The sequence below is a fragment of the Corapipo altera genome, unplaced genomic scaffold (genome assembly GCF_003945725.1).
Source record: "Corapipo altera isolate COAL_440 unplaced genomic scaffold, ASM394572v1 108, whole genome shotgun sequence".
Classification (NCBI taxonomy): Eukaryota; Metazoa; Chordata; class Aves; order Passeriformes; family Pipridae; genus Corapipo; species Corapipo altera.
Genome location: NW_020885028.1, coordinates 394,228 through 421,484, shown reverse-complemented (window position 1 = coordinate 421,484; position 27,257 = coordinate 394,228). Strand labels below are relative to the sequence as shown.

General features: G+C 57.3%; 1 protein-coding gene across 1 annotated transcript; it reads left to right on the top strand.

Moving 5' to 3' along the window:
• The first annotated feature begins 86 nt into the window (after positions 1-86).
• Positions 87-27,257, top strand: MAST3 (microtubule associated serine/threonine kinase 3). Its single transcript, XM_027668152.1, is given in 30 exon segments — positions 87-155; positions 3,143-3,174; positions 12,472-12,560; positions 12,809-12,881; positions 13,060-13,080; positions 14,313-14,391; positions 15,290-15,447; positions 17,266-17,341; positions 18,006-18,215; positions 18,298-18,399; positions 18,914-19,046; positions 19,540-19,607; positions 19,965-20,050; positions 20,190-20,398; positions 20,699-20,837; positions 21,057-21,189; positions 21,294-21,459; positions 21,705-21,806; positions 22,085-22,207; positions 22,501-22,610; positions 22,754-22,899; positions 23,158-23,390; positions 23,502-23,702; positions 23,783-24,009; positions 24,114-24,236; positions 24,377-24,513; positions 24,749-24,930; positions 25,030-25,121; positions 25,123-25,302; positions 25,304-27,257. Coding segments are annotated over 30 exon segments (4,395 nt in total). The 5' UTR covers positions 87-116; the 3' UTR covers positions 26,030-27,257.

Here is a 27,257-nt window from a genome sequence, read left to right as displayed (position 1 = left end):
CTGATGCGCGTCCGGTGACGCGGTGGGGCCGCTGGGCGGCGCCCCTGGCGCACCGGCGGGGCGGACCGGGCGCACCGGGCGGAGCGGGCGCAGCGGGAGGTGGCGGCGGCGGCGGGATGGACGAGCCCAGCATCCTGCGGCGCCGGGGTCTCCAGGTGGGCACGGGGCACGGCGAGCGGGCACCGCGCGCGGCGAGAGGGCACCGGCGGGGCGGGGGAGGGAGGGAGCGCGGGGAGCCCGGTCTCGGTGAGCCTGCGGCGAGGGGGTGCTCGGGTCTGCGAGGGGTGGGTGCTGTGGGGGCGCAGGGGGCGGGAGCTGTGGGTGGGAGGTGGGTGTTCGGGGTGCGGGTGTGCAAGAGGTGGGTGCTGCGAGTGAGAGGTGGGTGCTCCGGTGGGAGGTGGGTGTTCTGAGTGAGAGGCGGCTGTTCCGGGTGTGGGTGTGCGAGAGGTGGGTGCTGCGGGTGCGAGGTGGGTGTTGTGGGGTATGGATGTGCAAGAGGTGGGTGCTGTAAGCGAGCAGTGTGTGCTCTGGGTGCATGTGAAGTGGGTACTGCGTGTGCAAGTGGGTGCTGCGGGTGAGGAGTGGGTGCTCTGTGTGTGCAAGAAGTGGGTGCTGTGAGCGGGAGATGGGTGCTCTGTGTGGTGGTGTGTGCAAGAAGTGGGTGCTGCACGTGGGAGTGGGGTGCTCTGAGTGAGGGGGTGTGTGAGGGGTGGGTGCTGTGTGTGAGAGGTGGGTGCTACGAGGGCAAGAGGTGGGTGCTGTGTGTGAGCACTGTGGGACAGGTGGGACAGGAGCTAGGCACCCAGCACTGGGAGCAGGGCAGGGTGTGAGCCCCAGCCATGCCATGGGATGCTGGTGGGGGGTACCCAACTGTGTAGGGGCTCCCATGGGAGCGCCGTGGTCCCTCCAGTCCGGCACACAATGCCAGTCTGTGCCAAACCTCTGTGCCAGCACCTCTCTGAACAGCTGCCCCATCCACCACCCTGTGCTCGTGCTCCCCAGCCTGAGGGACACCCACTCTCCCTGCTCATCTTGCATCCCTCAGGAACCCTGGACACCCACTGCCATGGTCAGAGGGGTCATGACCGCAGACCCCCCGACTCACATTGCTGAGTGCTGAGCCGGATTTTCTGGGTGACCTCATGCCTCCATCTCCATCTGCAGTTCCCGGGGGGCCCGGGCGGGGCTGTCGGGGCGGTTGGAGGATGGCACGGCGCTGCCTTCATCCAAGCTGGCAGCTCCGTGGGCAGCTGTGCTCCACTGCACGCTCAGCCCGGGGAGAGCCTTGCCTGGGAGCTGCCTGCCCATGGATGGGGATGGACAGAGCCACAGCTGTGGGCTTTGGCGCTCTTGGCCGTGAGGGTCACTCCTGGTGGTCCTGGGAAGAGCAGAGCTGTGGGGCCTGGCCGTGTGCCCCTGTCCCCACAGCAGGAGGGGTGAGAAGGGGCTCCTGCCAAGGACCTAATCCTGAACTGCTGAGCAGAAATGCTGTCCCTGATGCCATCCCTAATGCCATCCCTGATGCCATCCTTGATGCTGTCCCCGATGCTTTCCTCATCTGCTGATGGTTAATCCTGGCTTCCCATTGGGACCTGCTGATGGGAGACACACCGTGCTGGATGTGCGTCCACATCCGCCAACTGTGGGTGCTGACCTTGTGGCACTGCCCCACCGAGGTCCTCACGGCCATCAGGGATGCTCTGGGTGCCCCTGGGGACACAGCATGGCCAGAGAGCCCCTGGCAGTGATGGGTGTTGGGTGCCACAGATCGCTCTGCGCTCTTGCACCCATAGATGGGTGGGGAGGCTGTGTTGTGGTGAGCATGGGGGTGAGCATGGGGGACAAGGGTGTCTGTCCTCTGTCCCACTGCCCCATCTGCACATGGCTGAACAGTAAAACCCTCCGTGTGACCCTTCCCTGCCTCTACCCTTGCGTGGGGGCTGGTGGACGGTGGCACAGTCCTGGGTGTGGGTGGGGATCCAGACTGGGTGAACGCAGGGCTGAGTGAAGGTGCTGAGGGGCTCCCGCTCCATGCAAGGATCCCACATCCCCTTCCCCAGCCCAGGCCTGGGGTCACCCAGTGCAGCTGGGTGCACTGGGACACCCATCCCCACCCCGTGTACCCTCTCCCTGCACCCACGCCACCCCAGGGCAGACACGCACCCGTAGGCCTGGGGCTACCGAGTCCCTGTGCACCCAGGCATGATGTCACCCGTTGCCATGGCAATGCTGCTGCATCACTGCGTTGCAGAGCGCCCCAATCCCGGGATTTCCACAGGGGCTGTGTGGTATGGGCAGCAGGATGGGGCATGTGTAGCCCAGAGGGACTGGGGGGTTTGTGTGTGCTGCTAGGTGTCCCCACATGGGTGGCAGTGGTCCCTGCCCTCAAGGAGGTCCCTGCCCATGCTAGGAATGGGTCTGAACTGCTCAGGGTTGTGGGACCGGTGGGCACAGGATAAGGGCAATGATGGGGCATTAACCAGCACTTGCAGCTGCCACATGTCCCAGCATCCCACAGCGAGCCAGGTCACACACCGACCCATCCACACAGCGTGCCGGTGGCATCTGTGACACTCTGGTGTGCCCAGTGGCACACAGGTGGTCACCAGGGCACTGTCAGAGCTGGACAGTGCTTGGCACACCAGGAGGATGGCATGGGCTGGGGTTCCTGCCACAGCTGCCCTTTGGCCTGTTGCACCACCTGCAAGCAAACAGCTCTCACAAGAAATATTCCCAGTGGCTGGAAAAATAAACAACTCAGGGGCTGCCGGCTGCTCCCCAGTCCTGGAATGGGGGGCACGGGGTGGGAGACATGGCATAGCCACTACCCTGAGGCTGTGCTCCGGATGGGCGTGTGGTGCTGCTCCCACTCCACCGCCTTCATGCCATCGCTCCTGGCCCTGGCCATCGGGCCATCAGCCCCGGGGACACTGGAAGGAGATGTTCCCTTGCGCCGGCCCTGGGCAGGTGATTTCTCACCCTCACCCTGGGCACGGTGAGTGGGGACTGACCCTGCAGTGACAGCCTAGTGTGACAGCAGGGGTGCTGCCATGTGGCTGGCAGGAGCAGGGGTCCTCCAGGTGGGCACCCTCCGATTCCTGGGGCCACACTCTGACCCCGCTTCTCGCTTTTCTCGTTGCAGAAAGAGCTGAGTCTGCCACGCCGAGGAAGAGCGTAAGTCCCTGAGCTGGGCCACCTGGGGCACGGGGTGGGGTGTCATCAGGAGGGACATGCTTGGGGACACAGCACCAGCACCATTGGCAGCAGCAGGGTTGGATGTTGAATCCAAGGTGGCATCATCATGTTCTCTGATACCTGATTGTGCGTCTGCTGGGGTGTACTGGGGTGTACTGAGGTACACTGGGGTGTGTTGGGGTGTTCTAATCACTATTGGAGTCTACTGGGGCGTACTGGGGGGTTATTGGGGTGTTCTAAACAGTATTGAGGTGTACTGGGGTATACTGGGGTGTGGTAGGAGGCTGCTGCAAAGCTGCACTGTTTTTTGTGTTGGGGTGTGCTGGGGATGCACTGGAGAAGTACTAGGGCTATACTGGGGCTGCGTTAGGGATGCACTGCGGCCATACCGGGGTGTTAGGGATGCACTGGGGCTGTATCGGAGCTGTGCTGAGGCTGCGGTGTCTCAGCAGCTGCAGCGCCCCAGCACATCCCAGAGCGCTCCGGTTCGGGGCCGCTGCTGCACCGGGCGGGGCGGGGCGGGTTCGCGAGGGCCCGGGGGCTGCCGAGACATGCCGAGCCGTCCGGAGCAGCGCCGTGCCGTGCTGTGCAGTGTAGTGCCGAGCCGCGGGGGCGGGCCCGGGCCCGGCGGGCCGAGCCGGGAGCCCCGTCGGGGCCGCCAGTGCCGCCCGCCCGCGGGAGCCACCCAGCGCTGGGGCAACCGGTGCAGCGGGAGCGGAGTGAGAGCAAAGCGGGGCGGTGGCGGCGGGATGAAGTCGCAGCGGGACAGGCTGAAGATCCCCTCGCTGACCTTGGAGTGAGTCGGAGCCAGGGCAGGGCGCGGCGCGCCGGTACCGGTACCGGCTCCGGGGGCGGGCGGCGAGGCCCCGCGGCATCCCCGTCCCCCTGCTTCCCCGACCCGGAGCATCTCCCATCCCCGCCCATTCCCATCCCGCTGCATCCTCGTCCGCGGGCCGCAGCTCCTAGCCCTTCCTCCTCCTGCAACCACAGCCGCGGACCCCCGGTGACAGTTCCCGGTGACAGCACCGGGGCTAGACCGAGTGTCTTTCCCCGCCGCAGCCTTAGACCCCGCAGCGTCCCTGCTGTCCCCTGCGCTCCCCCTCCAGCTCTGCCTCACTCCCACTGCCTGGCGCCCCTCTAGTCCCGGTCCCCTTCGCTCTTGGCCCCTGTCTCCCCGCGGCCACAGGGGACCCTCCAGCACCATCCGGCACCCGCTGACGACGCGCCGGCTTGTCTTGCCTTGTAGTTTGTCTCCGAGCAGCCAGAGCCCGACGCTGCTGAGCTCCTGCAGCCCCTGCAGCCCCTTACTAACCCTGCACCCCTGGAGGTAAGACCTCCCCAAACCCTCCCTGGGCACTGCATTCACCAGCTCCGGGGAATCGGCGGGGAGAGAGGTGAAGATGGGGGCAGCAAGGTGGGTCCTCCTCTCTGGGGATGCCCTGGGGGGGCCCGGAAGTGTACTGTCTTCTACAGGGCACAGGAGTGATGCGACTGGGGTCTGTTCCCAGCCCTGCACACCCCAAAACCAGCCAAGCTGTGCTGATGGGCTTCATTCTGCTACCAACTGATCCATTTTGGGGAGGCCCAGTGGGAATGTTGTGGCAGTAGCTCAAGCACAGATTCTGAGCATCCCTGTGAGGGGGGAGCACCTCAAAAATGGCCCAGGGCACACAGGGCACTGTGAAGGGAGCAGGGTGGCAGTGGGGAGGGCGCCTGAGAAACCTCCCTCATCAGCTTTTCTGCTCTGCTGTGGGGAAAGATGAGGATGGGGGCTGCTCTGGGGGATGGGTGCCCCTCACCCAAAATGCCACAAGCCCCGTGGGTGCTGCCAGGACCTTGCAGAGTGTGCCAGCTGTGCTCTGCCCCGGGGACAAGGTGCAGCAGGTGTGCTGGTACTGGCAGTCACACCCAACTCTGCACCCCATGGCACCTGCGGCACCTGCCTGGCACCCACGGGTGACACCGGTGCCTCCATCCATCTGCCAGGGAGAGAGGGATCCAGTGGGGAACTCTGCTGCTGCTCAGCAACGGGCAGAGCCACCTGCTGTGGGTAGGAAGGCAGGAGCTTGGGTGCTGCCTGTGCTCTGCCTGCACAGGAGGCTCCCTGCCTACTGCCTCCCTCCACTAGTCCTGACTGGCCACCCCTTGACCCCCAGTGAGTGTGGCATGTGGAAAAACAATGTGGCCACCCCTTGCCCCCCAGTGAGTGTGGCATGTGGAAAAACAATGTGGCCATGTGGATGCTCAGCTGAGGCTTTGGGGAGAGAGTTTTTGGGATGCTTGTGATGGGGGTGAGATGGGGACAAGGACAGGCAGTCTGGTGGCACTCTCGGGTGCCTCCATGTACTGGTGTCTCATGGCTGCTGGGCAGGAGGTGAGGGGAAAGGAGCTGCCAAACTCAGTGCTCCCCTTTTACCATGCTGAAACCTTGCCCAGCCCAGCAGCACTAGGATTTCTGGCTGTGGCACTGGCCCAGTGAGTGTGGTGATGCCATCCCTCATGGCTTGGAAGGTTCCAGTGGCCCTGGTGTGCCACCATGCAGGGGTTTGTCACCGGCACTGAGGAGGATGGGTGTCACTGGGTCTGTGCTGGGGATCTCCCTGACTGAAGGTGAAAAACTGGCGTGGGAGGGAGGTTTGCAAGGTGCTACCGGGATGCTGCCGGGTGGGTGCCCTCTGAGGAAGCATCCTGTGGGTGGCAGGGTAGTCTCAGGAAGCCCCAGGCTTTGGGGCTGCCCCCGCTGACTTGTGGGGGTGATATTTGTGCCCCTCGAATGCATCAGTGGCGGATGCTGCATCTCCATGGTAACCTTGACCTCATTTTGGGGTGCTACCCTTTCTCTATGGTAACTCCGATTCCATTTTGGGGTACTGCCCCACCCTGCCCTTATTTTGGGGGTGATGCCCCTCCTCCACTACAACCCCAACTTCGTTTTTGGGCGCTGCCTCTTTTCAGCCGTAACCCTCCCCCCCCCACCTCCGCTCCTTTTGGGGGTGCTCCCCCCGTCTCCATGGAAACTCCAACCCCGTTTCGGGGCGCTGCACGGTCTCCATGGTAACCCCGTCGCCGCTGGGCGGGAAGGGGCGGGAGGCGGAGGGAGCCCGGCCCCGCTCCCGGCTCCGCTCCCGGCCCCGCTCCGGGCCCCCGGCGCGGCCCCGCGTGGTCCCGGGGCCGCCGCTCTCGGTGCCGGTGGAGCCTCTCGGTGCCGGAGGACGCGGCCGGGGCCGCGATGTCAGACCCGAGCTGCTGGGGAGCCGCCCCACCCGGGTACCGGGGCCAGCGGGGGGGCCGGAGCCCTCCTCCAGCGCTCCAAGAGGTACCGGCGGCCGCCCCCGGCACCGGGGGTCGCGGGGGAGAGCGGCATCGGGGTGTGCTGGGGGGGGGGGGGGGGGGGGTCTCACCGGGGTGTGCACCGGGGTGCGTGGATTGAGGGGGATTTCACCGGGGTATGCACCGGGGAGCTTGAGGTGGGGGGTCGGCGCGGTCGTGCGTGATTTTGGGAGGGCATGTGTCTTTGCACACGTGGTGGCTGGGTTTGGGGGTCTTTACACCACGAGGCACCCTGGGGGTGTGTGTTTTGAGGGGGTCTGGGTGCACCGGGGGGTGCAGGGATGGGTTGGGGTTGGGGGAGGGCTGTGCACCCACGCGTGTGGTTTGGGGGGTTGTCTTAGCACTTAGGGGGCACGTGGGGTTTGTGGTTTGAGGGATCTGTGTGCATCAGGGAGTGCAGCAGGTTGCTTGGTTTGGAGGGGGACAACAACGTGCATGGGGGGATGGGCACTGGATTGTATGACGGGGGGGCTGTGCACCAACATGTGTGGTTTGGAGGGGGCTTAACATTGGGGAGACACATGTGGGTGCACTGGTTTGAGGGGACAGTGCCTCGGGGGGTGCAGGGGGGGGTTTTTGCCTTGGGGGGTGTCTGTGCTCTATGGGGTGCACACAGAAGTGTGTATTTTGGGGGGGGAGGCCTGTGCGTGGAGGGGTGCACACTCAGGTGTGTGGTTTGGGGGGCTGTGCACCGTAGATGCATCTTTTTTGTGGATGCTGTGCACTGAGGGAGCACCCTTGGAACCCTGGGCATGGCGGGTGGGGTGGGCTGTGCATCGGTGCATTGTTTGGGAGCACAGTGTGGGGTTTAGGGTCTCAGGGCATTAGGTGAAGCAGATTTTGGGGTGCTGTGTGCCCATCCTGGGGGTGTGTGCGTTGGGGAAGGGGAGTATCTTGCATGTACAAGGGGGAAACACCCCTGTGCCCCCTGTGCCAAGGTGGGCACCCACGGATAGGATGTATCTCGTGTGGCACATGGCCTGAGCCAGGGTGAGGGACCGTAGGGTGCCTGGAGGGGTGGGAAGGAGCCAGAAGTCTGGGAGGGCAAAGGACTCATATCCCCTTTGGCAGCGGGGCTGGGGCAGTTATGGGGGGGGGGGGGCTGCATAAATGGGGTGTAAGGGGGGTCTCCAGCTGCAGTGCCAGGCTTGACTCAGGCTGGCTGGTAGGACATGTCCCCAGGGAAGGGGACAGGAGGTGCAGTGAGCACCCACTGAGCCCCCCAGGCATGGGTGGTGGAGGCTGGGACCTCCATCCAGCAGGTTTGGGGGGCTGTGTCTGGCCCAGGCATAAAACCTTCCCGAGGCTTTGTGTAAAAGAGGTGTTTAAGACAGCGTGGAGGCAGAGGGGAGAGATTCCCATTGTGAATGTTTCTCAGTGTTAGTGTGAGCTGGCACAAAGCAACACGGTTGCTTAGCAAATGAATCCATCCCATCGCATTCCGGGAATGCTCCTGCTTCACCTGGGCTGTGGGAATTCCTGCTGCTGGCACACAAGGATGGGCGAGAAGGACAGTTAATAATTAAGAAAAGGCATTGGATGGGGTTTTCCAATCTGGGGCGGCTGAGCGGGGAGGGGGGGCTGGGAGAGATGTGTAATTGGAAAGATGATCTAGGCAGTCATCTGTCTCCAGATGAGCATGATGAACCTGTAATTCTCATGAAGGGCAGAGGATTTGCTCTTCTTTCATTGGTATTCCTAGAATCCACAGTGAGAACCACTCTGGCCTATTTCACGGTGGGCAGAAACCATATGATGTTATTTAGTGGGATTAAGAGGTTTGAGGGATCCTCACTTCTCAGGGGTGGATGCTGAGGGGGCCGGTGCAGGGCAGGGGAGCTGGTGGTTCCATGGCTGGTGGGGTTCTCCTCTGTGGATGCTGCCCGTGGCTGTTCACACCCCGCACGCCGCAGGAGAACTGGCCAGCACACGTAACAGGTACCATTTCCTTCCCACCACCAGGAAAACGTGGCACAGGGACATGCAGGGATGCGGCCCAGGGTGCTGAGCAGTTCCTTTAGGCTGTTTTCTTGGAGTGGAGAGAAATAAATAAGTCTATACCCAGCTCGTTACCCTGTGATTCCCTTTGAGGATTTGGGATTTTGCCCTTGGGAGGTGCCCAGCATGTTGCTTGGTGCTCCAGGGTGGGTTAGTAAGAGCATCCACAGTGCCAGGCTTTTGGGTGGGGTGGGATGAGGGTGCAGAGCAGCTGCACAAAACAATGCCGGGTACCTGGTGGGGATGTGAGGATGTGGTGGGGTCGTGCATGGCCTGTGCCAGGCAGTGTGTTGCATTTCACCATCCAGACCCTGGTGCCCAGCCTTCCCTATACCAGCCCCATGCCTGGAGGCAGCCAAGTTCAGCGCTGTCACAAGCCATGAGGACAAATGCCACGGAGAAACTTTGGATGCAGCTGCTTGGTTCAGCAGGTTTCACAGTTAAACATGAAATTTATCCTGCTGGAAAGCGATTTTTCCAGGACGCAGTGATCCGTGGCACTTCCCCAGATCTCCAGGCATTCTAAGTGCCATTCGCGGGATGTGGAGGGAAAAACCTCCACAGCCAGCAAGGAAGGGAGCAGGGAGCAGTGACACGTGCTCCCAGTCACACAGCGGGAGCAGAGCCGCCTGCTCTGCCCTTTGAGACTGTGGCTGCTCCCTTATCACCGCCCAGCCCTGCCCTGCAGCTCCCAACACCCTGCACCCTCTTTGTCCCAAACAGATGGCTTTCTGCCTTGGATTCACTCGCCAGCAGTGCCCCACACCGGGCTGGAATCTGGCACATGGTGCTCTACCATCCCGGGAAGTTTTACGGGTTGGATCCTGCAGGAGAGGAGAGGGAACTGCAGCCCCTTTGTGCATGTCCTGATGATGGCCCTTCCTAACCCTCGATATTCCTCAGTGCTGACTCTGTCACCCAACCCCACTTGCCCAGATCCTGGCAGAGCCATTTGCCACTTAGAGACATCAGTGTTTTGCTGTGCAGCTGGATCCTGCTGTTCCCTCAGCTCCAAGAAGGCAGCCTGCGGGAAACCTCCTAGGGAGTGGATCACAGCCCCAAGGCTGCCAGAGCTCAAGGAGCATTTGGACAATGCTCTTAGGCACATGGTGGGATTGTTGGGGCTGTGCAGGGCCAAGAGTCAGACTTGATGATCCTTGTGGTTCCCTTCCAACTCAGGATATTCTAGGATTCTGTGAAGCTGCCAGGTTCTGCTTCATCTCCTGCCTGTGACCATCCTGGCTGTGCCAGGGCTCGGTGCTGGTGTGGTGCCGATGCAGTGCGGGACATGCCGGTCTCTCCTCACAGGCAGCCTCAGGACAGGTGACACATTGTTTTGCTCCAGACTTTGGGGTCACACTGGCTCTCACACACTTTCCACATCCTTTGAAATAAGTGCTGGATGGCAACAGCAGCGCCACAGCCGAGGCAGCCTCAGCATGAGCAGAGTGGGAGATACTGACAACGATTTTCCACTCCATTTTTGGTACCAAATGTGCAATTAAGTGATGGAGACAGAGAGGGCAGCAGCCCCAGGTCCTGCCTTCAGGGTTTGGCAGCTCCTCTCTGCCCTGGGGCTTGTTTCTAGCCCGAGGTTTCCGTGCAGTGAAGGATGGGAACCAGCTGCAGATGATGCATCAGGCGAAGGGGGGTTAAAGTGGCGCAAGATGGTTGTGGAGCTGAGGGTGGAGCGCACGGAAACAGGAAACATTGGCCTCGCTCTGTGTCACCATTACTGGAACCTGCTTCATTAAAGGTTTGTTTTCACTTCCAAAATGAAACTGAGCAAGCAGGAGGAAGCGCCTCCTCCCCTGGGCTGTCCCCTCTGCAAGACACAGGCACATGTGCACTCCAGTCCCTGTGGCAGGACAGGCAGGCAAGCAACACCAGAGCTGGCAGCTCTCTGCAGCCCTCCTGGTTCCTGAGCCTCTGCCTCTGCCACTGCGGTGGTGGGGCACGGCTGCTCACACTGCCTCGGTTTCCCATCCAAGGATGTGGGTTGTTGCTGCCCCGGGGTGGGTGCTGGGCTGTGAGTTTGCAGCTGTAGTTGAGGTTCAAGCCTGTGTTAAAGTGAGAAAATCAAAGGCAGAGGGCAGGAGTAGGGTTAGATTGGATATTAGGAAAAAATTCCTAATTCTTACTTCCATCCTGTGAGGATGGTGAGGCCTTGGCACAGGTTGCCCAGAGAAGCTGTGGCTGCCCCATCCCTGGAAGTGTCCAAGGTCAGGTTGGACAGAGCTTGGAGCAACCTGGTCTAGTGGCCCATGGCTGGGGTTGGAATGAGACGAGCTTTAAGGTCTCTTCCATCCCAAACCATTCTGGGATTCTGTGATTCTAGGAAGGGGTGAATGGATAGAAGGGGAAGGTTTCTACCTCCTCCCTTCAGCATCTCACTCAGCCCAGGTGCTGAACAGGAGTCTCCAAGCCCTCTAAAGGCACTGCAGCTCCAGGTGAGCTCAGGGCAGTCATGGAGGGTATGTCCTGGAGGGACACCCAGACACCCCTCATCCTGGGCGCAGGGAGGTGCAAAGGAGGGTGCAGCCAGCAGAGAAGGGTTTTGGGGGCCCCAGCCAGCCACCCTGGTTGCTGGCTTGGCTGAGACCTTCAGATTGAGCAGAAGAGCTGAGGCTCCTGGTTTGAACCCCACTAAAAGCACAGCAGGAGGAACCGTGCAGGGGGGAGCTGCCAGGGGGAGGTGAGAGGTGCTGGATGTCATGTGTGGACTCTGATCACATGTGTAGAGCTCTGGCCATGCCTTGCTGGTGTTGGCTGCTCACTGGTGCCTTGCTCATTCACCTGGAGGGACAACCTGTTGTGAAATACTGTCCTTTACACCCTGGATGCTGTGCGTGTGCCATTCCTATCTGGTTTTGGGATGCATGGAGAATCCCTTTGCTCAGAGTTCATCCTCTCAGTGTTGTGGGTGTATCTGGCCGTGGTGTGGTGTTAAACGATGTCCTTTAATTAGCAGCATCTCTGTGAGTTCCTGTTCCCAGACTGGTGAGGAAACTCGATGTCTTTGCAGCCTGAGGAAGCGGAAATAGAGGAAGGGGAAGGTTGTCCTCGTGCTTGAGCTTCTGCTCTGTGCCATGGATATCTGCACTTCCTTCTTGTCAGACTGAAAGAGAACTTAAATGAGCCCCATTTCAAATGGGGCTGAAATGTGGGAGTGGGGTGTGACAGGAGTGGAGCCGCAGCTCCCCTGTGGGAATTTTTGAGACTGAGCCACTCTTGCAAGGCAGCCTTGGGCTCAGGGCTTGGGGAAGGGCTGAAAAGAAAAATGAAATTCCTGCAAGGGTTGAAATCCTGTGAGCTGGGAGGGTGGGAGTGGAGGTGGGGATACAAAGACCCAGTGCTTGTGGGTGTGGACTTCTGAGGATGCTCTGCGGGATGCTGGGATGTGGTGCCAGGATGGGAGTTTTGGAGTGTTTGAGCTGTTGCAGTGCTGGTGCTTCTTTTCACCTGCTGCTGGCACATGCGGCTTCCTCCTGCTGCCAGGGCATCACAAATGCCTGGAGATCCCACAAAATCTGAGGGGGTCGGGGGCCAACTGTCCCCTCCACTGTAGGGAGGTTTATAGGAATTGGGGTAATTTTCAATGCAATGGAGCAGGTCAGGTTGTGGCCACTTGGCATTTCCTCTCTTCCTCCTTTTACATCCCTTTTTCTGTTCCTGCCCTCGGGCTGTTGCCAAGGGGCCGCTGCCTCTGCCCTCCCCAGCAAGCCAAAACCAGAAGTGGGACCTTGATGAGATGGTTCATTGTTAAAAATAACCCTGTTGGCCCATCTCCAGCAGCGCTGAACCTGGGGATGGATCTTTCCTGCAGTGGGAGATCCATAACAGCAGTTGTGTTCTGTGGCACGGGGCACCATGTACAAGCAGATCCTTACATCCCTGAGCCCAGACAGCTCTGCTTCCCCAAGTTAATTCCCTCTTTTTCTTCTCTAGTTGCCGAAGCAGCAATAGGAAGAGCTTAGTGGTGGGCACCCCCTCTCCGACCCTCTCACGGCCTCTCTCCCCCCTCTCCGTGCCAACAGGTAAGGGATGTCCCAGTGGGTGGGTTGAGCATCTCCCAAAATCACTCGAATATTTTAGAGGAGTGGTGGGGGAACCTTCTCTTCTGCAGCCTCTTGTTAGAACCAGCGGACTGGCTCCTGGCTGCAGGTGCCTTTTCCAAGAGGGAATAGTTTAGAAAGTGATTTACCCTCTCTTTCCCCGGAGGAGCAGCATGTAGCATCACACTGGAGTGGGTTTTGGGGTGACTTTTCCCTGTTTCTCCCTGCAGCTGGGAGCAGCCCCTTGGACAGTCCACGCAACTTTTCTGCCAGCACCTCCATCAACTTCCCCTTTGCTCGGAGGTGAGCTCCCAACCCTATTCCCAGGCCAGTAATGTTCACTAATAAATACCATCTACCAACTGAGACTGTTCAGTTGATCTCAAGTGATTTGGTTTGCTTCTATTTTTGCTTTTTTTCTGCCTAATTTCTGGTCTGGTGGTATTTGCTCTGCTGTGATTGGTTCCTCCCTCCATGCCAGCCATGCTCCTCGGACTGACAGGTGAGTACCCAGGATGGGCAGGGTCTGCATTTTGGGGAGGTGTCTGCTCCACATCATCACAGATCTTCTTTTTGAAGTGTTCAGGGCCAAGTTGGATGGGGCTTGGAGCACTCTGGTTTAGTGGAAGGTGTCCCTGACCGTTGCAATGGAGTTGAAATTGAATGGTCTTTAAAGTCCCTTCCAATCCAAACCAATCTAGGACTCTGTGATTCTTTGTTGCATCCCTAGATGGTAGATTTTGCCCCAGGACTGGGCTGTCTGCAGCTCTTGGAGCAGAAACATCCCTGTTCCCATCACACCATCCCCAGCCACATGCTCAGCCCCGACTCGGACCTGCTCCAAACGCTCCTTATGGATGCTCAGCAGATGGCCCTGGATGGATGCTCATCCAGGTCCCTGCAGAGGCACATCTTGCTGCATTCCCTCTCCAGCCCACACCGCTCCAGATGCAGCCGCCAAAATCCTGTTGAAGCAATTAATTAATTGCACACATGGAGGCTGATTTTAACCCATCGATCGTCACATGGAAAAACGCTGGAGGCTCATGGATTGTTTGCACAACTTGTAACAGAGTGAAAAACCAGACAGCAGCCGGGGTCAGGAGTTTGAGAGTGCCATCAGTGAGGGGATTGAGGTGGTATGGGAGCCAGATCCAGCACCCTGCCAGCTCCCGGAGTCCTTGACCCCACACGGGAAGCAGCAGCAGGAGGTGAAGGGCCTCGACTTGACCTGGATGTTCCCTATCCATTAGAAACATGTCCAAGAGGAAGCACTCACCTACGTATGAGCGGTTGCCTTCCTGTTTATAACTAGGCTCTGCTCTGTGGCGTCTGTTGTCTCAGGATGAGTCTTTGGGAATCCCGGATTCTCACCAAGAAAACTCCCAGCAGGCTGAATTTTGCTCTAATTAAAAATCAAATGCTGGCAGGATTTGGTTTTTTTTTTTTTACCTACCTGAAGTGGATTTGAGCCAACCCCAGTGCTGTCCCTTTGCAGGGACCCTGCCCACTGGCACTGTGCTCACAGACACCTGTGTGCCAAGGTTGCAGAACAGCCCCCCTCACCTGCAAACCCCTTATTTCACCTGATTTCAGTTCCTTCTGAAAAGAGGCTTCAGGACTTTATTACTCAAACCTGAATCCTCTTCCCCATCTTTTTGCTCTGATGTTATTGATTTGCATTTAGATGTTGGGTTTTGCCCTGTTATGTGATTGTCATGTTTGCACCCGCAGGACTGATGGCAGAAGGTGGTCACTGGCTTCGTTACCCTCCTCTGGCTATGGGACCAACACCCCCAGCTCCACGGTCTCGGTAACATTTGCTTTCTCAAGGCAGTAGATGATAAGAACCTAAAACCCCTTGATTTTTGGTGAAATGCCTCCTGAGAGCCCCGTGGTGCCAGTTCCTAGGCAGCCTCCCAGTTCCTAGAGGACCGTGTGCTTTAGCTGCATCATGCTTCCCAAATGAGCTTTTAAGAAAGTCATAGGGCTTGGCTAAGGGCTCACAGCATCCCTGAGGGTCACAGTGTCCCTGGGGCTTACAGCATCCCTAGGGGTTACAGTGTCCCTGGGAGTTAAAGCATGCCTGGGAATTACGGTATCCCTTGGCTTTACAGCATCCCCAGAGTTACAGCACCCCCAAGGTTACAGCGTCCCTGGGGTTACATTATCCCTGGGAGTTAAAGCATCCTCTGGCATTACAACATCCCTGGGAGTTTAAGCATCCTCTGGCATTACAACATCCCTGGTAGTTACAGAATCCCTGGGTTTACAGCATCCCTGGGAGTTACAGTGTCCTTGGATTACAACATTCCTGGGATTACAGCATCCCTGGGGTTACAGCATCCTTGAGGTTACAACATCCCTGGGTGTCACGGGTCCAGGGTGCACTGGACATATCCTGACCATGCAGTGGAATGGCCAGGCAGGAGCTGCCTGGGATGCTGCAGGTACAGGGGATGGGGCTCACTGGAGCCAGACTGGGTGATAGAGTGGGGGAATTGGGTTGGGATTGGGCAGTGCAGACCTCCCTGAGTTTGTCTTCTCCATACTTCACATTCCCGAGCACAGACCATGCTACCCATCAGTATTTCCAGCCTCCTAAGAGGCTCCAAGGAATAATTTCCTTGTGGGCTTTCTGATTTCAAAACAAAAACCACTGGGAAGCATGGATCCATCTCCTGATCTCCTGCATCTCTCTCTCTTCCCAGTCATCTTCATCTTCCCAGGAGCGCCTGCACCAGCTGCCGTACCAGCCCACCCCCGACGAGCTGCATTTCCTTTCTAAGCATTTCCGCAGTTCGGAAAGTGTCACGGACGAGGAGGGCCGGCACTCGCCCTGCCTGCGCCCACGATCCAGGAGCCTCAGGTACAGCACCCACTCTGGGAAGGCACCCATGGTGCTGCCAGGATGGTGCACGGGGTGCTGGCACATCCAGCACATCCTCTGAGCTGTTCCTGGCGTGTACTGGTCCTGCTAAGCCTGTCCCAAGGTGTTGACCCCCATTTGGGTTTACCCTTTGCAGGGAAGTGGAAAAACTGTGGCCTGAGGTTGTAGGTGTCTCATGCCTGGAAATATTCAAGGTCAGGTTGGACAGGGCTCTGAGCAACCTGGTCTAGTGGAAGGTGTCCCTGCCCATGGCGGGGTTGAACTAGATGAGCTTTAAAGGTCCCTTCCAACCCAAACTGTTCCATGGTCCCTGGGGTTAAAGCATCCCCAGGGCATTACAGCATCCCTGGGGGTTACAGTGTCCTTGGGGTTACAGCATCCCTGGGGGTTACAGCACCTCTGGGATTTACAGCATCCCCGGGAGTTACAGTGTCCTTGGGATTACAGCATCCCTAGGGGATGCTCCATGGGCATTAAGATCTGGTTCTCAGCATCTTCTTGGCTATTGGGACATGACATTGCTCTCCTGGCAGCAGACAGCACCTGAGAGGGAGGTTTCCTGGGGCTGAAGCTGGAGAAAGTGGGATTTGTTGTTGGTTTGCAGCCTCTTGCTCAATTGTCTGAATGGTTTTGGTGGTGAGGAGGGGACTGCCAAGCAGAAGCCCAAGTGGTGGCTGTCCTTGCCACCACTCAATACAGTCCTGACCTGCTGGTAAAAGGTTAAAAATCCCATTCCTGGGCTTGCACCAGGAAACATCACCTTTGTTTGCTGGGGTTGGCCTTTGCCTCTGCAAAAAAACCCACAAGGAATGCAGGTGAATGCAGGTGAATTGTGGGCTGGAGAGAGGAAAATTTGGGGAGAGGATCAAGGCAGTGGCTGTAGCATGGTGTGACCCGACCCTACAGGCCTGCTGAGGTCCACGCTGATTCTCCAAGACCTATAAAATGAGCCCCCCACATTTCCACTTGTCCAGCACCAGAATGTTTTGCTTTTTGCAGGGGATGTTTTGGTTAAATCCTCTTTTCCCTGTGAAAAAAACTCCATCCCTCTTCGCACCAAAGGCAGAACCGCAGTCCTGCGTGTTGCCAGCTGAAATTTCATTAAAATCAGATTAATTATCTGCCAGGGTTTTGTAGGTGGTGAGGTTTTCACCAAGGACGTGCTAGCTCTTGGTTGGCACAGCAAAGGCTGAGCTGGGGTTGGGCTGGGGCTGGCAGTGAGCAGCCTAGGTCTGGTTCTAATCCCCACATTTATTATTTTATAGTGGTTAGTGAGTTACCGGCAGTTCCTGCTGCTTGCTTTGCATAACAGGATCACCAGGAAGGGGCTTGGGAGTTGCAGTGTTAGGTGAAGGTAGGAGAAAAGCCATGTTTAATGAAGCGTCCACCACAGGGTTTGGTTGGGGGTTTTTTTGCTGGTGAGCTGGAAAAACGGCAAAAACGGCAAGAAATCGTGGGATCTGGAGGAAGGAAAGGACGAGCTTGTTCTTCAAAGTCAAGTGGAAAATCCAGCCTTTCAGCTCTAGATTTTCAAGTGACTTGTGTTTGGAGACCTGGGTTTGCAGGAGGTTGACCTTCAATGGACCACATCCCAGGGACTCCAGATCCATGTGCAGTGGGAGGGATGCTGCTGGAAGTGCTGGCCCAAGGCTGATGGCTCTGTTGGGATGAGCTTTAACCACTTGGAATCAAGAGTTAGGAGGAGGGAACAAATTGCTCTCCAGGGGTAGTAGTAGCTATTTGCACAGATGTAAATGACTTGAACCTCACAACACAACTGGTTTCTTCCCTCTGCAGCCCTGGACGGACGAGTGGAACGTTTGATAATGAGGTTGTGATGATGAACCACGTCTATAAGGAGAGGTTCCCCAAGGTAACTGCCAGGACTTGAGGGGGATGGGCACATTAGTCCCTCCATGGCGTCCTGACAGCATCTTCTCCAGAACAGCTTCTCCTCTGTGCTGGAGTATGGAATGCATGGGTAGATGCTGGGGGCTGTTGAGGACACTGGAGGCATAATGAGCTGGGGATGCAGGGACCTGTGGGTCTGCCTCATCACACAGGCAGGAAGAGATCTCTGGAGACTTTGGTGGAGGCTGCTGGAAGCTAGGTCCCAGGTGAAGCCATGATGTGCTTGTGGATACTGGAGCTGCAGGAAGTGGTAGGATGAGATCCTGGCTGGCCAAACTCAGTGCAGGAGGTGGTAGGATGAGATCTTGACTGTCCAAACTCAATACAGTAAGTGGCAGTGTGAGATCCTGGCTGGCCAAACTCAATACAGAAGATGGTAGGACGAGATCCTGACTGGCCAAAACCAACACAAGAGGTGGTAGGATCAGATCCCAGTTGTCCAAGCCCAGTGCAGGAGGCGGTAGAAAGAGATCCCAGCTGGTCAAACCCAATGTAGGAGGTGGTAGAATGAGATTCCAGCTGGCCAAACCCAGTGCAGGAGGTGGTAGGATGAGATCCTGGCTGGCCAAATCCAATGCACAGCACGGCTACATGTGTTCCCAGGCATCACCATCCATTCCTTGCAGGCCACAGCCCAGATGGAAGAGCGTCTGCAGGACACCATCACCAACTTCTCCTCGAGCAGCACTCTGCCCCTGGCAGATGGAGTGCTGGGCTTCATCCACCACCAGATCATTGAGCTGGCCCGTGACTGCCTGGCCAAGTCCCAGGGAGCTCTCATCACCTCCCGTTACTTCATGGAGCTGCAGGAGAAACTCGAGAAGATGCTGCGAGATGTGAGTACGGGGGCAGTTCCTTGCCTGGTACCACCTCCTGATGCCACCAATACACCCCCGGCTTCTTTCCCCTCTCTGGCAGGCTCAGGAGCGTTCGGAGAGCGAGGAGGTGAAGTTCATCGACCAGCTGGTGAGGAAGCTGCTGATCATCATCTCCCGTCCTGCTCGACTACTGGAGTGCCTGGTAAGACATGAATTTGTCTTTTGTTTCATGGTCTGGAGAGGAGCCAAAGCTTCCAAGGTGCCCCATCCCTGGAAGTGTTCAAGGCCAGGTTGGACGGGGCTTGGAGCAACTTGGTCTAGTGGAAAGTGTCCTTGCCTATGGCAGCAGGGTAGAATGAGATGAGCTTTAAGGTCTCTTCCAACCCAAATCATTCTGTAGTTTTCAGGGTTTTGGGGTTTTTTTGCTGATGTGCTGAATTTCTGAAGCACTCGCCTTAGTGCTGTGGTTCCTTCAGCTGGATGGAGTCACGATGCAGTGTGCTGTTGATATGCTCTCCTTTGTTTTCCCTCCAACTCGTGGGCTACATTGTTTTTCCATCACTCTTGACATGGGGAATTATGGGGGAATGATGCATCCAGGGGGAATGATATATCCAGGGTCTATCCCCAATTACAGGTGTCACCTGCAAGGCCTAGAGAAAAGTTTTAATCTTGCAAAATCTCTCTCCTCAACTGTGCTTGGTTTTCCCATGCAGGAGTTTGACCCAGAGGAGTTTTACCATCTCCTGGAAGCTGCAGAAGGACATGCCAAAGTTGGCCAGGGAATTAAGACTGATATTCCCCGATACATCATCAGCCAACTGGGGCTCGTCAAGGACCCACTGGAGGGTAGGGAAACACTTGGGTTGGTGGCCCTGAGGTCTGCAGTGAGCTGTAGCCTCCCAGTTTGACCACTGAATGGGCACTAGGAGATGGCAGGGGGACCTGGAAGGCTGCGCTGGTATCATGGCAGGAGGGTCACAGAAGGACCAGGATGATGTCCACGTCCTCCTGGCCAGCCCCACATCTCTCATTATTGCTTCCAACGCGTTCAGCAAAGCAGATTAAGCTCGAAAACACTTAATCCATGGCCCTGGGGGGGAACCATAATCCCCAGAGAATGCAGGAATGACTATCAAAAAAAAGAATTATATAAATGTTTAACCTTGTGTTGAACCTCTTAACGTCATGACCTGGATTTCTCCATACAATGGCTCGAGCAGAGCACGCAGCTAAATCCCTGCAGGATCTCTGAGTTTGGAAGGGGAGTGGCTGGGGAGGGGGCGATTTTGGTGAGGGTCTTGAGCATGAAGAAAATGAGAACCATCCCTGTCACCTGCAGAAATGGGCCAGCTGGATCACTTTGACAGTGGGAACACCATCACACCAGAGAATGATGATGCCTGTGAGGTGAGCATGGTCCAATGTCTGTGTCCCCACCTGTGCCTCAGCTTCTTCCTGCCTCACCCCACATCAGAGCTCCTTGCAGCAGCTCCTCTACTGTCCTAGACTGGGATATTTTAATTTGAGTTGTCCCCAAGGGTGACTGATGGATTCAAGGGGAATATCTCATAGTCCCTCATCTGGCTTCTTGGGTGGACAGAGCTCTTGATCTGCATCTCAGGCTTCTGGTTTGGGGTTTGTGGCTGTAGAGGGCTCTGGCAGCAAGAAGCGCTTAGAGGTGATAATGGTGCTGGGTGAATTCCTACCTGCAATCACAGTTCCAGAACATTGGGAAACATTAAAAACCTTCTGTGTCTTCTTCAGAGCCAGCCTTCAGTCACTGTTCCACGGAGGAAACCCTGTGAGGGGGACTTTGAGACCATCAAGCTGATCAGCAACGGGGCTTATGGGTGAGTTGGAAAGTTCCTATCACTTGTCTCCACCCATAAACCACTCCAAAGTCCTCCCTGTCCAAGCACTATGGTCTGTGTGGTCAGTCCTGGTTGTTGGAGGATGTGTTTTGAGGTGCAACGGTTTCACTGTCTCCAGGGCTGTGTACCTGGTGAGGCACAGGGAGACACGGCAGCGCTTCGCCTTGAAGAAAATCAACAAGCAGAACCTTATCCTGAGGAACCAGATCCAGCAGGTGTTTGTGGAGAGGGACATCCTCACCTTTGCAGAGAACCCCTTTGTGGTCAGCATGTTCTGTTCCTTTGAGACGAAGCGACACCTCTGCATGGTGATGGAGTACGTGGAAGGTGAGAAGGGGGCTGGACGGTGCAGTGAGGAGGGGAGGATATCAGTGTCTGAGCATGGAGGAGACCACCTGGACACCTCTTACCCTGCTTTGCTCCAGGGAGCAGAGGGAAGCACCAGAAGATGCTTTTGTGACCCTGAGTTTCACCTTGATGAGGGTGGTGGCCGTGGTCACCTAGAAGAGCATTTGTGCCCCATGCCTGGGGATCAGCTGCTCTGAGGAGGGATGTGAGGGTCTGACTGGAAGCCTGCTGGGCCTGCTGACCTTCCTGCCTTCTCTGAGCCCCTCCGTGTGCCTACAGGGGGAGATTGTGCCACGTTGCTGAAGAACATGGGCCCACTGCCTGTTGACATGGCGAAGATGTACTTTGCCGAGACCGTCCTTGCACTGGAGTATCTCCACAACTATGGCATCGTCCACCGGGACCTCAAACCTGACAAGTGAGGACATGGGTCAGGTCTGAGCAAGGGTGGGGTTGGGCTTGGATGGGCAAGAGAAAGCCAAGAGGATAGGGCAGAATGAGGTAATGGAGTTTGGTGCCCAAAGTCCTAGTTCTGTGCTGTCGCCCCAGGACCAGAGGTCCTGGGGTGCAGATGGTCCTCCTCAGGTCTCCCCAGAAGCAAACAGCAGCGTTGTGGGTTGTCTGTCTTCTCCTGCAGTTTGCTCATCACCTCCATGGGCCACATAAAGCTGACAGACTTCGGTCTGTCAAAGATCGGCCTGATGAACATGACCACGAACCTCTACGAGGGACACATAGAGAAGGACACTCGGGAGTTCATGGACAAGCAGGTACGAGATCCTGCTCCACTTGGCTTGACCTGCCATCACTGGGGTGGCCTCGGGACTTGTTGCAAAGGCCAGTGCAGATGTGTCAGGCACTGCTTCCCACGTAGGTGTGTGGCACCCCGGAGTACATTGCCCCCGAAGTCATCCTCATCCAGGGCTACGGGAAGCCCGTGGACTGGTGGGCCATGGGCATCATCCTCTACGAGTTCCTGGTGGGCTGCGTCCCCTTCTTCGGAGACACCCCCGAGGAGCTCTTTGGCCAGGTCATCAGTGGTGAGTCTCAGTGGCAAGTTTGCTCCTTGGCTTGCTCTTCCCAGCAGCTGTGGCTTGTCCTTAACATATGGGGAGCTTCATTCCTTCATGATATACTTGTGTGAACCATGAGGGGGTTCCTCAAGTTTGATTTCCCACTTTGGGAAGATACTTTACCTGCTGTGGTTCCTAGGGGACTTTCCTGTTGCCCAGAAGTGTCCAAACCCTTCCAACCACTCCAAACTCTTTCTCCTTATTCCTCGCAGATGAAATTATGTGGCCAGAAGGGGACGAGGCTCTTCCTGCAGACGCCCAGGACCTGATCACACGGTTGCTGAGACAGTGTCCCCTCGAACGCTTGGGCACTGGTACGTGTGGCGGCCCCCGTGTAGCACTCAGGGGGTGACCTGACCCCCCAGTTCTGATCGAGCTTGGGCGGTGTTGAATCCAAAGTGTGTCCTGCCATGTTGAGGGTGCTCAGAGGTCTCCTGCTCAGGGTTCACCTCAGGAAGGCTGCACAGGGCTCCAGTCCATCCTTCCTAAGCCATTTGCTCTGCATGGAGGAGAGATTGTGCCACTTGGAATGGGAGTGGGAGCATCCTGGATCCTACTCTGTACCCCTGATGTGGGTTTCTCTGCCTGGCAGGAGGTGCACATGAGGTGAAACACCACTCCTTCTTCCTCCATCTGGACTGGAATGGGCTGCTGCGGCAGAAGGCTGAGTTCATCCCCCAGCTGGAGTCAGAGGATGACACTAGCTACTTTGATAGTGAGGCCAAATCTATTCCCTTCCCCCTGCTGCCAATCCATTATTCCTGCTGCCCTTCGGATGCTCCTGTGGTAGATGAGAATCTCCTGGGTGAAGCTGGCCCCTTTACAACCAAAGCCACAGAACAGATGGAATCCTCTTTCCAGGCTGCTCACCCTTACTAACTTTCTCCCCCCAAAACTCCCCTGGGATTTGGGACTGGGCTGTCACCCCATGTGTGTAGGTCCCACTTGGCAGAATGTAGGTGTTGCAGGCAGGGTGGCAGCCCTACCCACTCTGGCTCTTGCTTCCAGCTCGTTCTGAGAGGTATCACCACTTGGATTCAGAAGATGAGGAAACTAACGATGAGGAATCATCGGTGGAGATTGGGCAGTTCTCCTCCTGCTCCCACCGCTTCAGCAAGGTGCTCCAGTCCCTCCTCTGGCATCCAAAACACTTTGGCACTGCAGCCAACGCGATTGTGCTGAGCATCAGTGTTTTGGCTGACACTGAATCACCTGGATTCCCAGATTTCTGCTCCTTGCTGACAGCTCCTCTCCTCCTCAGGTGTACAGCAGCTCGGAATTCCTGGCGGTCAACTCCAACCTTAGCCTCTCGTCCTCTGACCGGAGTCACAGCGATGAGAAAGAGGAACGATGGGACAGGCACTCAGGAGATGAGGACAAGAGCAGGCCAGCAGGCACTGAGCCCCGGTGCGTGGTGAGGGGGAGATGGCGTGGGCTGGTGCGGGCTTCTCTTGGTGCCAAGGGTTTGTGCCAACATTGAGAGTTTTGTGCTGAGACCAAGGATTTGTGCTGGTGGTTGGGGTTTGTGCTGATGCCAAGGGTTTGTGCCAGGACTGAGAGTGTGCAGAGGGGTCAGTGGGAAGTGTCCTGGGGTGCTAGGGATCTTGGTGCCATCCTCCTCACCCATCTTTGGTAGTCCTGAGCCCTCCTGCTCTTGCCATGCAGGCTTCGCTCCTGGACATCCTGCAGCTCCACGCCATACACCTCCCGGCACGAGCGGAGCCGCAGCCCCACTGTGCTGCCCAGTACCCTCAGCCTGGACACTATGCCCAAGTTTGCCTTCTCCTCAGAGGATGAGAGCCCCTGTGTGGCATCCACCAAGCCAGAGAGACCCAAGTTTGTGGTGGGAGACCCCGAGGTGGGGACCAGCAGTGTGGTGAAGCAGTCGGCATTATCCGGTGCGTAGGCTGTGGGAACCGGTGTGGGATACTCCAGGGCCACCCGGGGTTCTGCATGGCGTGGAGTGGCTTTTCCACATCCCCAAACTCTCTCTCCTCCCCTCTGTGCAGCCGATCTTGCCAACCTCAACCGCATCCGCCTCCGGAGCAACAGCACCGGCACCAAAAACTCGACTCCTCGGAGCCTGGAGCCGAGCGGGGGCCGTCGGCTGAGCACCCAGAAGGATGTACCGGAGAGGCAAAGAGCCTCACTGGGCAGCCGTGTCCCCAAATCTGCCTCCGTCTCAGCCCTGTCCCTCATCATCACATCAGGTCTGTGTGCTCCCTGGTTTATCCTGGATAGTGGCTGTTGCATGGTTTTCCCAGGCTGAGCTGGCTTCTCCCACTTGCAGATGACTTCGGTGGTGGTGCCTTGATGAGCCCCATCTCCCCTCACTCCCTCTCATCCAACCCCTCTTCCCGTGACTCCTCCCCAAGCCGGGACTCATCACTCGTCATCGCCAGCCTGCGGCCGCCCATCATCATCCACAGCTCGGGAAAGAAGTACGGCTTCACCCTGCGGGCCATCCGCGTCTACATGGGCGACAGTGATGTCTACACCGTGCACCACATGGTCTGGGTATGTGTGGAGAGCCACTGGTGGTGCCAAGCATGGCATTTCCCACTGGGAAAGCCCCAGGAGGAAACTTGCATATGAATAAAATGCTTATCTTCTGATGGCAGAGCGTGGAAGAGGGGAGCCCCGCGCAGGAGGCAGGGTTGAGAGCGGGAGATCTCATCACACACGTGAACGGAGAGTCTGTACTGGGTTTGGTTCACCGAGATGTCGTGGAGCTGCTGCTCAAGGTGAGTGTCCAGAGCTGCTCTGCTCTCCTGGAACTGGGATATCAATTCAGTAGCTCCCTGGCATCGCCTCCGCCGGCTGGATCTGGTGGCAGGAGCTGGTTTGGATCCGCTCCTGCAGTGATTCGTTTTCCATCCCTCAGAGTGGGAATAAAGTGGCCCTGCGCACCACAGCCCTGGAGAACACCTCCATCAAAATAGGGCCCGCGAGGAAAAACAGCTCCAAGACGAGGATGGCGCGAAGGAGTAAGAAGAGCAGAAAAAGGGACGGCCAGGAGAGGTGGGTAGAACTGGGGTAGGATAAGATGGATAAAAGTTTGACCTGGTGTGTGCCATACCATGGGGATGCTCTGGATATGCCATACTGAGGTGTTCAGTGGGATCTGGTCCTGCCAGCTCTGGGTGGATGCTCTGGATCTGCCATACTGGGTTCTGGTCCTACTGGCACCAGGTCGGCAGACTTGGAGCCACCAGCTTTAAGGAGAAGCCAGGATTATTCTTGTCTCCTGCAGCAGGAGAAAATCCCTCTTTAAGAAGATCTCCAAGCAGTCGTCAGTCCTGCACACCAGCCGCAGCTTCTCCTCCGGCCTCCACCACTCGCTGTCCTCCAGCGAGAGCCTTCCAGAGTCCCCCACGCATAGCCTGTCCCCAGGTCCCACAACACCCTGCCGGAGCCCTGCTCCTGACCTGCCCTCAGGTACCTCAACCACGGCGAGGGGGGATGTTGGCAAGGTGCAGGGTGGGATGCTGTGTGTCCCTCCATCCCTACAGTGACCTGTTTCTCTTTGTGTGGCAGACGCTGTGTCCCCGCAGAGCACCTCTCCCTCCTCCAGCACCCCAACGTCGCCCGCCGGCCACGTGCGCCCCAGCTCCCTGCACGGGTTGGCCCCCCAAACTGGGCGGGCAGCGCTACAAAGTGGGTCGTCGCAAATCCACCAGCAGCATCCCCCCCTCGCCCCTCGCCTGCACCCCTTCCTCCTCCCAGCGCCCACCTTCCCCCCAGCGCTCCCCATCTCCACTCCCTGGGTACCCCAAAACCCCCCACTCCTTCCAGGGCAAGACCTTGTCGCCCCCCCACCATTGTCCGGCAGAGCTCCCGCCCCCGCAGCGCCGACTGCCCCCGCTCCCCGCTTCTCAAGCGGGTCCAGTCGGCTGAGAAGATCGTCACCATCCTGGCCGAGAAGAAAACCTGCAGCGGCCGCAAGCTGGGGCTGGAGATGTCCCCAATGGACAGGGAGGCCACTGGGGAGGGAGAAGCGCTGCCCTACCCAGGGGAGCACGGTTATCACCCCACCAGCTCCCGGCTTGGGGAGAGGCATGACCGGGACCAGGAGATGGTGGTCATGCGGCGCCTGAACCTCTCTGAGCGCAGGGACTCCTTCAAGAAGCAAGAGGCAGTTCAAGAAGTGAGTTTTGACGAGCCAGAGACGGTGCCAGGAGGCGAAGATGGCAGGAAGAGTGAAGATGGGTCAGGCACAACTCTGCAGGGCGGCAGCACAGCCGGTGCGGAGCCGCAGCCAAAGCTGAAGCCCAGCCCGGTGCCACAGATTGCGGTGCAGGGCTCTGAGAGTGACGAACAGGAGCCAGTGGTGTCCGAGTGGGAATGCCAGGGCTCCTACCCCATCGGCAGCGCCAAGCAGCCAGACGGCAGCATCCCCCTGCCGTGGTGGAATGGGTGTGAGCACCGGGACTGTGGCTCCCAGCAGTGCCAGAACTCTGGGGAGGGATCAATGGGCCACTGGGAAGCACCGGCACGGGGCCAGGAGCTGGCAGGGGCTCACATCCCAGCACCCTAGGGTGGCACATGGAGCAGGGCCAAGCACACATGAGCCCCACGCTGGCACCAGGGGTGGTTCAGGCTTCCTGTGGCATCCCACCACCTTCCTGAAAACTCCGTCCCATGCAGCATATCCATGAGAGAAACATCCCCAGAGCCACTCCGGATGTCGGCGCTGGCCAGGCACTTCTCCTCCCTGTGAAGGTTTTTTGTACTCCCTGAGAGATGCTCATATTTTTATAGAGACACAGGAGCTTTCCCGGTGGTGGTGTTTCTCCCGGCTGGGCCCCACCCTCTGTGTACAGAAAGGACTCGATGCAAATATTCCTTAATTAATTTATTACTTTTTATAAGCTAAATGGGCAGTGCAGGACTGTCACAGGGTCCAACCCAGCTCTGAGAGTCCCAGCCTTTTCCGTGTGCCTCCCAGCTTCCAGATGGATGGCACACTGTTTTCTAACCTTGCAAAGACCCCACTCATTTTTCCCTACTTTCTAACTTTGGTTTTATCTAGAAACACCCCAAATGTCCTAAGAAACACAAATTCTAACATTTAAAATTAAAACAAAACCCCAAACCTACAGTAACATCTCCCAAACACTGGCGCTCTGGGCTGGGATGCAGAAGGGGGATTTTATTTGCATGTGGATCATCAGATGATGAACATATGGGTCATTTTATAAGTGTATAGTGGATGTAAAGGGTTTAATTATTTTATTGGAGCCTTTTGGAGCCACCAGGCTCCATTGGCCCTTCCAGGGATAGAAAAAGAGAGACATTGCCACAGGGTCAGCAACTGGATGTGAATATTAATGGGATTTTTAGGGCCAGTTTTTGCTCTTTCTCTGTCCCCAAATCCTGTGGTGTTGGATGGTCAGTGCATAGACACCCAAAAAAATCCCAACTTCTGCTTTTTTTTTTTAAACAAAACCACCCCAAGCCAGTGAGCACCTGTAATTTGGGAATTTTTGCCCCTTGTTCCCCCTTTGTTGTTCTATTCAATGAACTACAGCTCAGCCCAGCATTTCTCCCCCATTTCTACCATTTCCTAGGATATAAATGTTCCCATTTGTTAATGCATGTTCTGGCTTTCCCCCCACCAGGCATCACCATGGCCCTGGTGGGTTTTTGGGCTGCGTGTTGGGGTTATTTTGTGCACGTGTGGTTTGTGCCAGGCTCCGTATCCTGCTTCTCCCGTTAAACTGGTGCCGTTAAACCCCCCAAAAATGAGCCGGCAGAGCTGCTCC